This window comes from Urocitellus parryii, chromosome 8 (genome assembly GCF_045843805.1).
Source record: "Urocitellus parryii isolate mUroPar1 chromosome 8, mUroPar1.hap1, whole genome shotgun sequence".
In the NCBI taxonomy this organism is placed as follows: Eukaryota; Metazoa; Chordata; class Mammalia; order Rodentia; family Sciuridae; genus Urocitellus; species Urocitellus parryii.
Window position 1 is genome coordinate 116,896,978 of NC_135538.1, and position 13,526 is coordinate 116,910,503.

The following is a 13,526-nucleotide window of genomic DNA, read 5'->3' on the forward strand; positions in this document are numbered from 1 at the left end:
ATTCTGATTTTTAAATTTTATTTCTTAACTGATAATGGTAAAACATGCTCTTAATAAGATATATGTTGAATTGGTGAATACAGGTCACATAACCATATTCATATTCAGAGTCACTGTCTGCTCACCAAAGAATAATTAAGAATCATGGTCCGAGACCTACACAGATGCAAGGGGCAAATATGATTATGGGGCAGCCCATAATATAAATATAGCAAATTCAGAAGAAGAACTATGGAGCACACAGTATGTGCCATCCAGACCTGGTGATTCATGCCTGTACTCCAACTGGCTACTTTATGCAGCAGTTAGGATCTCCCATTTCCATGTTTTCCTCTTGCCTGTGTGTACATGACAATGAACTTCTCCATTATCTCTGACTGCTTACCTCAAGCCAAAGCAATGGCAGAGATGACTCGCTGCAATTCTTAAAAGAAAACAGACAACTATGTTGAATTTTCATTATTTATGGAGTTCAGGAACTTGGTTGAAAGCCTCAGGAAACTTTTGCATTGAGTCAAAGAGCAGAGCTATAGACTCTAGTTTCAGAGCAATTACTTGGCAGGAATATCTTCTTGGGAAGCTGGGAGTCTGCCCCAGAATCAGCCTCAGGGACTAAAGAAACGCAGAAAAATCCTTGTTCCAAGGCACAGAGAGTCTTCTGGTAAGATCAGGAGCCCTGTGGGATGGAGAAAAAGTCATCTCAGGTTGGTGAGCCCTCTTCCTCTGAGCCCCAGGACAGAGAAGCTATGGCCTTATAAGATTGAGTCTTAGCCTGATAAAAACCCGTTTTCCTGAGCTTCCATCCCCAGTGGAGTAAAGGACGGCCCTTTGCCCACACTCACTCAAGGGCTGAGGCTGAGAGGGAAGTTCAGGCCTGCGACCCTCTTCCCTGTGGTCAGTCACAATGCAAGGACAACACCTAATCCTTCTGCAACCCAGTCCCTCAGGAAAACAGAGAAGTGTTACCTGTTTATCAAGGTCCTCGTTGAGCTGGAATGAAAGGAGCAAAGGGGATGCATTCAGCCATTAAAGCCACCTCAGAATGAGAGAAACCCTTATCCCACCTTCCAGTGCCCTCACTACATAGACCCCACATGAGCTTGAGCACCAGACCTTGTCCTCTGGGCTTTCCTCCCTCCCTACAGGCCATCTTTGCTTTGAGGATCTGATTTCAGTGGCTTCTAGAACTCTCCAGCACTGCTCTCCTGTCTCAGTCCCTCATCATGCAGATGAGGAAGCCAGGAAGGCAAGCCTGGGTCTCCTCCAGGCTTTCTTACCTTTCTTGCTTCTCTTGTGCATGAAGACGCCCACTACAAGGAAGATGAGCCCCAGCACGAAGCCCCCGACCCCAGTCAGGGTCTTGTTCCGGGCAGAGTCAGACTGTGCCTCTGGGAAGAACAGAATCCAGGATTAGTTTCAGGGCCTCCAGCTGCATCCCTTCCTGGGTCTTGTGTGAGATCCTGGAGCTGGAGCAGGAGGTCAGCATGAGTGTTATGGGCCAGGCTATATGGGTGAGGACCAAACAGACTCCATTTTGCCCTGAGACTCCACGTCATGTGAGAAATGCTTCTCCCAGGGAACACCCCACCTTTGTACCCATCAACAGTGGCTTAGCATAGCGTGTTTGGCAACACAAAATGGCAATTCTTCTACAGTGTAAAAGTGTTCTCTCTTTTTGGTTCCCGTTTTTCTTGGACAATGTCCCCTGTCAGAGATAGATTGTCTAGATGTTAGTAACCATTCTTTAACTTGTAATCAACTAGAGACGTTTTGGCCCACTCCCTTTTCTGCTTATGATTTTAGATCTCATGACGTTTGCTTATGGTTTTGAATCATAGCAACAGCCACTTACGCTTTAATATGGTTTTGGACTATAAAGAATACTCATACTCCAGGAGGGGGTTGAAGGGTGGAGACTTGCAGCCTATCCCTTGGTCCACCAGCTGGTGGATCCTGACCACCAGCTGGTGAATAAAGTTTCTGTCTCTTGCTTTAAGATCAACTCAGTGATTTATTGCAATCTCACCTTAACATGAAGACAGTGAGGGTGTCCACTGAGAAGTAAATTTAGAAAGGACCCCCCACCCCAGTTCTGGACTTAGGCTGGTGAATTGAGTAAGAGAACAGATGCTGATTCTGGCAGCTGTCATTCAACATAACACAGACCAGGGGAAAAGGTGGAAGGAAAACAGTTCCCATGTATGAGGGCAATTCAGGAAAACGGCTGATTCCCTAGGTTTTCTGACAAAGGGGAGATCCTCAATCCTCAGGATACCCTAGGCCAGAGACAGGCTAGTTTCCATTGTCTCCAGTTCAGAACTGCCCTCAGGGGCTTGGATAGGAAACACATGGTGGTAAAAGTGGTCCCAGCGTACAGACGTGTAAGACAAGATGCGTGGACCTTGGAGCTAGTGTTCATAATGTGGGGTCTAGAAGGGCTGTTAGGGGCTAACTCACTCCACTCCACAGTAACAGGACTGTTCAGGCTGGGGTGCTCCACGTGGCAGGTGTAGACATCTCCCTGTTTGGGGGTCATCTCCAGCATCACCATGATCTGGAAGGTCCAGTCTCCATTATGGATCAGGTCAGTGGCCACAATCCCAGCTGTTTCCTCCTGTCCATTCAGGAACCATCGGACTTCAATGTTGCCTGGGTAGAAATCTGTTACGTGGCAGACAAGCAGGTCGTGGTGCTGCAGGGACTCCTTTTTGGAGGGTGACACATGAACTTTAGGCTGGACTAGAGTGGAAGAAAAGAAGGAGTGACAATGGAGATTATAATTTCTTAGATGCTTTTATTAAGGAAGTGTTTTCTAGATGTTTAAGACATAAATATATGGGCTGGGGCTCAGTGGTAGCCCACTTGCCTGGCATGTGTGAAGCACTGGGTTCGATTCTCAGCACCACATATACATAAATAAATAAATGTCTATCAACAACTAAAAAAATTTTTAAAAAGATATAAATGTCATTATTAGGCTAGTTGCACTGAAAAGACGGAAACAGACTTTTGGTGAAGGCGTTCCTGCACCTGCTGTCTGACAGGGTCACAGCATGGGGGATGCTGGGGCAAGACAGCATCATCTGGAAACCTAAACCATGAGGAATGTTAAGTGTTTTGTTTATGATACTCATGATATGGATAACGGGGCATATGTCAATCAATAACAAAAGTACATATTGCCTGAGATTGCAGGAAAATTCCCAGAATGAGACTAAGGATATAATTGAGACATGCCATGAGGTGAATTTCAATGTCTCTTAGGATACAAACAATGGTGTTATTCCTCAATCCTGAACAACAAGAAATATTTATCCCATGGTTAATCATTTACACACTAGCCCCCCCCCCTCAACCCCATCCTGAAGCCACAACCTGTACAACAGCCTCGCTACAGAAAAACAATTGCTGTGCCAACAGTACAAGGACCACTATATGTTGCTTATGGTATCCCCTCAAGGACAAGAGGCTAATAAAAATACATTCCCCAACCAATAGACCCTCCTTTGTTTTATGCAGAAACTTATGATGAAAATGGAAAACACATAGTTAATATAAATGACAAATGGGTTGAGGTGTAAAGCCTGCCCTTTAGTTAAAGATTACAAAGACCTAAGAATTGGTGTGCTTTGACCAAGGATCAAGAAAGTTCTTTAAGAAAGCAGTCAAATAGATCATATGAAAAAAGGAAATTACCTTGGAAATTAAAAATAGAATAATATAAAATTAACATAGATGATATATTTTAGAGGCACTTCAGAGTAGTAGGCTTTTAAATAATAGACTTTCACTACTTTAAGTGTGTTTTATTGGGATTTCTGTTTAAAAGTAAGAAAGCTTTCCAATAATTATAAATATTCTTTAAAGTTAAAGGTTAATGAAAAAATTATAGGAATGCTTTAAAAGTTAGAAGTGAATAATAGGTCAGGAGTCATGTAGTCTAGTTGTGTCACCTAGCACCTAATGATTGAGGTAAAAAACCTAAAAGCTTAATCATGATTGTCTAAGGTTACAGAAAAATATTTTGAACAATGTACTCAATATCTTAGGTAATCAAAGTATGTCAGAAAAGACTGTAACTCTTGAAAATTATGTAAATCAAAAAAGTTTCAGGCTTTGAAGCTATCCATTAACTACCTGAAAAAACAACTGTTAAAAAAAAGTATAAAAATAAAGTTCCCTCCAGGGGCAGAGAGATGTCTTCTGGAGGCTGCTTGTAACTTGCAACCTGTTGTCCTGACTCTTCTTCTTTCGCTGATGCCACTCCTTCTTCAGGACCCCTGAAACCCCACTCCCCCCAACGGGGCTGGACCTCGACAGACTTTTGAAGAGAATATACAAGTTTTTAAGTTACATATCAAGGACTGAGAATATTAGGAGCAAGACAAAAGCAGTGTTTGTTAGGAAACAAACATGAATGATGGGTCAGGGTTTAAGACAACATGTAGGGCAGATCCAATCAGTTCATTAACGGCCCTGCCTCAGTGGTACCACAAGGGATGATAAGTTAGCTATTTTATTACCCTTGCCTGATTTCAAGCCTATAAACTATTCATTTTACAACAGGAGGAAGGTAGATATATTCAGGGGGATAGGAACCAAGGATTTGTTTGCTCAAAAAGGCTTAATTGCTAAGATACCTTAAGCAATATCGGGGGAAAAAAAAAAAAAGCACAACCCAGGTCAGAGATTCCAAGACCTAAGAAAGCAGGATGATTAAGATCAGAGCCCAGTGATCATAAATTCTGTCAAACACGTTCCAATCCGGACCTGCCAGACAGGCCAGGATGACCAAGAGTTGCCCTTGGTTTGTCATACTATAATATCATTGTAATATGAATCAGAGGTTTAAAAAATCAAATGTGGTCTGTCAGTCCAGAGTGAGAGATGATATTTGGGTGGGACTTTCTAAGAATCCTCCTACATATCCAATAAAATGAAGCTCAAAAAGAAGTGAGTTGTTATTCTCCTCTTTGAGAGGACCCAACCCCCCCCCTCCCTTGGGAGTGCTTGTGCCTTCTTCTCTTTAATAAATTTTGCTATAGTTTTACTACTTTTCATATTTTGAAATTGCCTCTTGAGAGAACCCAAAAGCTGAGAACCCCACGCAAATCTCCATGACACTTTGTGGCACATTTAGCAGAAATTTTAACTATAAGCCGTTGATTAATAAATAGTGTTTGGATAAAGAATATTTCTCCAATTGTGAAACTACCTGTCTTTTCAATGTTCTATCTTGATGAAAAGAACGCAAAATTCACTTAGATAACTTTTTGAAGTTAAGATATATGTGGCATTCTCTTTCTCTATTGACCTAATAATTTTATGTCATAAAAATTAAAATTAAACAGAACGAACTTGACAATGACTAATTTTTCAAATAGTCTATATATTTTATGCCATTTCCTATCTACAAAAACTCAAGATATTTAGAGTAATATCCTCAAACCCAATATTTTGAGCCCCTTTTTGCTGAATTTGTCCATTGCCAAATTTCTCCTTTTAAGTGTCTTTCTGTTGCTTGAGGGGCCCATAGATATAGGTTGTCTCTGTTTGGTTCTGTTTGATGTACCTTCTTCTCCTTGTTTTTTCCTCATCCATATTTCCCACATCAGTTTGCATTCTGTTGCCTATTTCCTCCCAAACCCTCTTGATAGTCACTACTTCTGGACATCTGTCACCATTATCTTCCTCCCCTCCTTAGGCCAGAAAAGATCCAGCTGCCTCTGGAGAAAACCTATTAAGAAGAATTTCCCACCTAAGACCTTTCAGCTATTTAAAAAGTTAGTTCTTTTTTCTCTAATTTCTACTTCCCAGAGCAAACAAATACCTTGAGATGGGACAGGCATATTTTTGCAATTTACCTAGAATGTTGTTTCCTATAGCAACTTGGTTTTGTACACAGAGTAGTCCACACTGCCAACCTTTTTATACTCATGGCACTTGTAGGAACACCATTTCACTTCAACCACCTTTATAAACTCACAGTTCATCAGACACTTCAATTCCTGTCTGAGTCACAGTTTGTGAAATAATTAAATTTCTCTGGACCTCATGAAATCAAGCTCTACATGGAAATTTACTTTGAGGCCCAGAACATTCCACAGGAACTTTGCCTGGTGTATAAAATTGATCTCTAGGGGAAGATGGAGCTAAGTCTACAGGTCCAGCACTTCCGTTTCTTAACCAGTTCAAAATACATTTCGCAAAGGCAAAGACTTCCATGTAAGTGGAAGACTGTCCGCTTATTTGCTTCTAGAATTATGTTAGGAAATTCTGCAGCTCTTTCTCCCCTTCCTCTATTTTCTTCCCCCTTATAATTCATGCCCTGATTACTATTCCCTAGACAATAATAATATTTTCTTACTCCAGCTCTGATTGTAGTCATTCCCATTTAACACTCTCTGAACACAAAATTATGACCTTGTCATTTACTATTTAAAAAGAAAACTCCTCAGGATCTGGCAACAGTTACCTGGTTACATGGGAATCACTGGGAAACTAACTAAAAATACAGATTTCCTGACTTCACCACCTACTAAATGTGAGTCTCTGGGCAGTGTCTCTGGGGGAATGTGTGTTTTAAAAAGCTCTCTAGGAGGCTCTGCTTAGCAGAACTAGTTTGGGACCCACTGGCCTAAGTGGTTAACCCAAATTGCTCAGGCTGACACCAGGGCAATCTGGCAATGGATTATTTGGATTTATATCCTAAAAATTTGTATTAGACCCTACAGTTGTTGCCAATCCTATTTCTTCTCTTTGGATTTTCTCACCTAATTACTTTGGTAACTTTCCTAAACTCATGTCATTCTCTTAATTCTTATCCAATTTGTCCACACTCTGATTCCTTCCACTTTCCAAAAGAAGAGGGATCAAAGGTGAGCCCTCCCACAGCTTCTGCCTTCTTTTACCTATCATCCTTCCCCTTTTTCTGTGAGAAGGATCCCTAGTTTTGTGGAAGGCTCATCTCTTCACCCCTCGATGCTATTCCCTCAGGTCTTCTCAGGTTGGTGCAATCCACAAGCTCATGGTAAGAGGAAGCTCATGCTCTCCTCTCTCATCCTTGAAAAGTCCTGAGGCTCTGCACAAACCTCACCTCTCTTCTCCCCTTCACACTAGGTTTCCTGAACCAATAGGAGTCCAAGACAAAATGCCATCTCCTCCTGGAAGAACTTATGGTTATGCTCGGCCTGGGTCCCCACCCTTAATTCTCAGCCCAGGTGGTCCAGCTCCTGGTCCTACTCTGCAGACTACCTGTTCTCTCTGGTTTCCCAACCCACCTTTCAACTTCTATTTACTCATCTTCTGAAGTCATTGGTACAACTGTACAGTTCCCATCTCCCTCTCTACTTCAGCGTCTCTGACCCTTCTCTGCCCAATTCTTATAACACTCAATCTTTACTCTCTGGTCCTCCTAGATATTTCTCTTAGTCAACATCATGTTTGTCCAAGGTCCTAGGAATCAGCCCTTTGCTCTCTTTCCTGGATCCGCCTTCCTCCTTAGAAGATTTTGCCCAGCCCAGACCCTCCACCTCAGCTTGGAATCCCTACTATACCCGCCCATGAGAGATCTGCCCAAACCCCTCAAGCTGTCCAACCCAACCATCTCCCCCAAGGGAGTTTCTTCTCTGCGTGGCCTGCAGCGCTTGGAGGGCAGCATCTCTCCCTCCTCGCTGCCCCTCAGTCAGTGGGCAGGCCTGATAAGCCCTGATGGTGTGTATCTCTCTCCACCCAGCCCTCCCTCTTCATGCTCAGCACAGTTCACCTCCTTGCCCTCACTCCCACAGAAGGCTGACTCACCCGCATCGATCCCCAGCACTCAAACCCCTTCACCGCGCCCCTCCCCGCCCCGCATCCCCACGGGGCTCGAAGCCCAGCGGCAGCCGCGAGCCCCGCCCGGGGCCTCACCTCGGCGCTTCAGGGTGAAGCCCTCGTCCAGCTCGTAGTTGTATTTGCACACAGTGTCCACCTCGGCCCGCCTCCGCTCCAAGAAGTCCTTCTGGCTGTTCAAGTACTCGGCTTGCTGCCGCCCCAGCTCGGTCACCGCGCGGAACTCCCCGACGTCGCTGTCAAAGCGCACGAACTCCTCCAGGTTGTAGATGAGTCTGTCCACCAAGCGCTGCGTCCCGTTGAAGGCGTAGCACTCCTGCAGTTCCAGGAGGACGTAATTCTCTGCGGGGAGAGGACGGCGCTGAGCCCGGCCGCGACTCCCTGGGGATGCGACCTCGGCCACCTCACGACTCCCTCCCCAAAACCTCCTCAGCCTCTCGGCCAAGCCCAGCACCCGCCCGCTCGCCCCTCGGCTTCGGTCAGCGCTGACTCCAGGATCCAGCGCCGTCGCCTCCGGCCGCCCGCCAGCCCGCAGGGCCCAGTGTCGCGGGGAGACCCCGGCGCTCCGTGTTCCTGAGCCCCCTCACTCCTCTTCAAGGATTGCCGCTAATGTACAAGGTAGTAACTCTTCTTCCCACTCAGCGTTAAATCGTAAAATAGTATTTCTTTTTTCTAACAGCGAGTTCTGGGGTCTTAAGCGGGTCACCCAGGCCTCGGTGTTTTCCTATCCGTGACCAGAGGGTTCACTGAATAAACTGTGACTCACTGCTAGAGGGGTGACTTAGTGATCTTTGGGGAGGTGCGGGCATACTGAGAAGGTCATCTATTCTGCAGCAGATGGGGCAGGAGGAGTAGTTCACATGAAGTCACAGGAAAGAGCAGAACTTCACTAGGACAGAAAGTCCTTCAGGAAGAGAAACTTCAGGGGCAGAAGGAGCTGGGGAATGGAGAGTGGTGCTGCCCTTCCTGTTGGTGCTCCCTAACCTACATTGCCATCCTGGAGACACCCTTGACTCAAATGTGACCTGTTCCATGAAATCTTCCCTTATTTCCTTTTCTTCCAAAACCAAATACTCTTTCCCCTGTGCCACTATCTTGTATATATCTTAATCTACTCTGGCTTTGCATGCGGGAAATGTATAAATAATTTCCCTAAAACTTTCTTAAATAATAGTATAAGAAAGCCTTCCTCTCCTGAAAGTTAATGTATCTTTTTACCTTTCAAACATGGCTATGGGAAGACCTGATCTCAAAAGGCGTGGAAGGTACTTTAGTCATTGAAAAGCACCACAATCACCAGAGACCTATGAGGGTAGACTCCATTGTTTCTAGAGGCAGGATTTTGAAGGTATGTTTTCCACAGCAGAGTTGTCCTTCCAATTGGTACTCCCACAACAAGTGACTAACAAGAGCAAGTTCTGCCTCCCTTCTCAGCAAGTGGACATGATATAATAGGAGAGAGTTCCTGGGACTGAAGGCGGTGGGCTCAAGGGATTCAAATATGGTTACCCCTAGAAATGAGGACAATATATCTTAGAAAGATTCTAAGAGAAGTCTCCTGCAAAGGAAATGTGGAAATTAGTAGAAAACTAAGATAGCTCCTTCATAGCCCTCCCTCCTATGGTGGGGTATAAATTTGGACTATAAGTTTGGAAGCATCCTGAGAAAATGGGATCACAGAAGCCATAATATTATACTAGGCAGAGGCAGGCAGTGTGGGGAAGAGGTCTTTCCATTAGCTGCTCCTTCCTTGGCTGTCTGGTATTCTGCAGTAATCCTTTCTTACACACCTACACATCCTCCTTTCATTCTTCCTACAAATCTCAATTCACTCTTGTACTCTAATCAAGCTCTTGGAAGTTTGCATTTATTACCTTCAACAAGAATGCTATGGGAGTAGAACCCATTCCCTTTCTCTTAATCTTGCCATCACCTTCCAATGGTCTTGGCTTTTACCCCACCCTAGGGACAGTAAGGCACTCTCCTTAAGCACTGAATTGACAGGGTGATCTGGGTCCCCTAAAGGTCGTGATGTGATATGAGAAGACACAGGAGGCTGATCCTGCTGAATGCTCTCTGGAAACCTTGTCCCTCCTAAGTTATTCCAGACCCCCTGGCCCATCTTCTACAACATACTTCTCCTTTGGCATTGCTCCCCTGTACACTGTCCTTGTGTCCCTGGAGAGAGAATGGGTTGGCTGGATAGCAATGGGGAGGTTAGCCTGATTCTCTAGCTGGGAAGGAAGGACATGGGATGTGGCGGGAACCTCCATGGCCTTTCTCAAAGTCTGGTCCCCTAAAGGGAAATGCCCTTGGGAATGTTCCCTGAGCCAAGACCTCCAGGAATAGCCACTTTGCTCTTACCTGGAGTGGCCCTGCCCTGGACCATGGGGTGGCTCAGCACCATCAGTAACACCGTCAGAGCTGTTGTCCAGGGGGTCTCAGGGGCCTGCAGGACCATCCTAGAGCTGGAAGAGGCTGGTGAGAGAAAGTAGCAGTCAGGGAATCAGGGACTCACTGAACAGAGCTCCTGTGTGAAATATCAGAGACCACGGAGCAAAGTAGTCTCCTCCAACCCTGGGACTGGACAGACTCTGAGGAAAGAACCAATGAGTAAGAAGCTTTAGATGAGTCATCATTCACTGGGCAGACGGTTAGTGTGAAAGGTCTGACACGATGCTCTCAAAATAATGGAGGGAGGATAGTGATCCTCAGTTTACCCAGTTGAATAAATCATGAGGTTTTAGGAAATTCTGTGTTTTCTTTGCTTTGAAAGTGATCTCAACTATTTTGTTGCTCCTTCTATATGGATTATCATTCCCCCAACCCTGACACTTCTCACATACCCACAGGCCATGGGATGGCATGAATACCATCTTAGAGTATAAAAGGTCATTCCGTGGTGTGATTTATGGAGAGGTTATAGTGCCCATCCCAGACAACATGAGTCCTAGAGTCCATCTGCCTTGCCTTTGTTTAAGGAGGTGTTTAGGATTATCAGAATTCATATTTTCTTTCCCCTAGAAGCATGTTAGTTTGAGAGGTATGGGGACCTAGGGTGCCCCCCATAGGAATGTCATCAGGGTCATCAGGGCTCAGTCTAGGGTCCTGGTAGTAGGTATGTAGCTGTACTACCAAGTAAGTATGCAACTTAGAGGATATTGCTTTTTCGGACTTCAATTCTTTATCTTTTATATGGGGCTGATATCACCCGCTTTTACAGCAATACTCTTAAGTTCAAATAAAATAAATGTATCTGAAATTGCTCTGGAATAGTAAAGTGCTGGAAGCCATCCGTGAAATGCGTGAGGACCTTTTTCAGCCAGTGAGGGGGCAGATGTGGCATTGGGAACTTCCCATGGCAGTCCCACAGGGGTAGACCACCTGGTGCAGGTGAATTCCCCCTCTGCTCTGCTAGAAAGGTCCCTGCAGCAGATGGGCCTAACCCACTAGGAACTGAGCAGCCTACCTGCCCACACCTTTAACCTGTTTTGGTGAAGAACTTTCCATAGAATTTCTTTGATGTCTTCGGATATAAATAAAGCAAACATGGGCTCCTTTCTTTTTTTTTTTTATTGGTTGTTCACAACATTACAAAGCTCTTGACATATCATATTTCATACATTAGATTGAAGTGGGTTATGAACTCCCAATTTTACCCCAAATGCAGATTGCAGAATCACGTCGGTTACACATCCACAATTTTACATAATGCCCAATTAGTAATTGTTGTATTCTGCTACCTTTCCTATCCCCTACTATCCCCCCTCCCCTTCCCTCACATCTTCTCTCTCTACCCCATCTACTGTAATACATTTCTCTCCTTGTTTATTTTCCCATTCCCCTCACAACCTCTTATATGTAATTTTGTATAGCAATGAGGGTCTCCCTTCATTTCCATGCAATTTCCCTTTTCTCTCCCTTTCCGTCCCACCTCATGTCTCTGTTTAATGTTAATCTTTTCTTCCTGCTCTTCCTCCCTGCTCTGTTCATAGTTGCTCTCATTATATCAAAGAAGACATTTGGTATTTGTTTTTTAGGGATTGGCTAGCTTCACTAAGCATAATCTGCTCTAGTGCCATCCATTTCCCTGCAAATTCCATGATTTTGTCATTTTTAGTGCTGCGTAATATTCCATGGTGTATAAATGCCACATTTTTTTTTATCCATTCATCTATTGAAGGGCATGTGGGTTGGTTCCACAGTCTAGCTATTGTGAATTGTGCTGCTATGAACATCGACGTGGCAGTATCCCTGTAGCATGCTCTTTTAAGGTCTTCAGGGAATAGTCCGAGAAGGGCAATAGCAGGGTCAAATGGTGGTTCCATTCCCAGCTTTCCCAGGAATCTCCATACTGCCTTCCAAATTGGCTGTACCAATTTGCAGTCCCACCAGTAATGTACAAGTGTACCCTTTTCTCCACATCCTCGCCAGCACTTGTTGTTGTTTGACTTCATTATGGCTGCCAATCTTACTGGAGTGAGATGGTATCTTAGGGTGGTTTTGATTTGCATTTCTCTGACTGCTAGAGATGGTGAGCATTTTTTCATGTACTTGTTGATTGATTGTATATCCTCCTCTGAGAAGTGTCTGTTCAGGTCCTTGGCCCATTTGTTGATTGGGTTATTTGTTATCTTATTGTCTAATTTTTTGAGTTCTTTGTATACTCTGGATATTAGGGCTCTATCTGAAGTGTGAGGAGTAAAAATTTGTTCCCAGGATGTAGGCTCTCTATTTACCTCTCTTATTGTTTCTATTGCTGAGAAAAAAACTTTTTAGTTTAAGTAAGTCCCATTTGTTGATTCTTGTTATTAGCTCTTGTGCTATGGGTGTCCTATTAAGGAATTTGGAGCCCGAGCCCACAATATATAGATCGGAGCCAACTTTTTCTTCTATCAGATGCAGAGTCTCTGATTTGATATCAAGCTCCTTGATCCATTTTGAGTTAACTTTTGTGCATGGTGAGAGGAGGGGATTCAGTTTCATTTTGTTGCATATGGATTTCCAGTTTTCCCAACACAATTTGTTGAAGATGCTATCCTTCCCCCATTGCATGCTTTTAGCCCCTTTATCAAATATAAGATAGTTGTAACTTTGTGGATTAGTCTCTGTGTCCTCTATTCTGTACCATTGGTCCACCCGCCTGTTTTGGTACCAGTACCATGCTGTTTTTGTTACTATTGCTCTGTAATATAGTTTGGGGCTCCTTTCTTTGTTAGAAGCTGGATCCATCTGGTCAGCTTTGCCTGTCTCTGCCCCCTCTGAAAATACTTTCTGTGTTCTGTAGTTATTTTGCTGTACTATTTTTCTTAGCTTTTATTTCTCAGCCAGTCCATCCCACTGAAGGGAAACCTACTCCCTCACCTGTGCCAGATGTGGACGGTAGTAAAGTCCATGGGGAATCTAAATGGACTAGTAAAAAAGGAAGAAAAAAATTTAAAAATTATCAAAAACACTTCCTCCTCCAAAACATTTGATTATGTTGTTTATTGTGAATATTTTTACGAACTTTAAAGAACATTACTGTCTACTTTATAAACTTATAAATGTGAAAATGTGATGCTATTGGAACACAAATTCTGATAAAGAATGTCAAACTGGAACAATCTCTTTAAATAGATATTAAAATTAAATGAAATGCTAAATAAATAATATGTAATTATATATAATATTTAATATATGATCTATAACAATAA

At 43.7% G+C, this 13,526-nt stretch overlaps 1 protein-coding gene across 1 annotated transcript; it reads right to left on the reverse strand.

Annotated features, from left to right (window-relative positions):
* Window positions 1-448: 448 nt before the first annotated feature.
* On the reverse strand, window positions 449-10,351 carry LOC113179088 (HLA class II histocompatibility antigen, DP beta 1 chain). Its single transcript, XM_077801855.1, has 6 exons — window positions 10,195-10,351; window positions 7,909-8,172; window positions 2,458-2,739; window positions 1,278-1,388; window positions 967-990; window positions 449-676 (listed from the first exon to the last, which is right to left on the reverse strand). Exons 1-5 carry the CDS (start codon window positions 10,289-10,291, stop codon window positions 974-976), a joined length of 771 nt encoding a protein of 256 aa, XP_077657981.1. The 5' UTR covers window positions 10,292-10,351; the 3' UTR covers window positions 449-676; window positions 967-973.
* Window positions 10,352-13,526: the final 3,175 nt, after the last annotated feature.

Bases quoted from the DNA above. Each gene is read 5' to 3' on its own strand.
- LOC113179088 (XM_077801855.1), bottom strand. From the start codon at position 10,291: ATGGTCCTGCAGGCCCCTGAGACCCCCTGGACAACAGCTCTGACGGTG. The intron at 8,173-10,194 runs GTAAGAGCAAAG...CTCTCCCCGCAG, and splicing joins CCAGGGCAGGGCCACTCCAG to AGAATTACGTCCTCCTGGAA. The intron at 1,389-2,457 runs GTGAGTTAGCCC...TGTTCTTCCCAG, and splicing joins TCCTGTTACTGTGGAGTGGA to AGGCACAGTCTGACTCTGCC.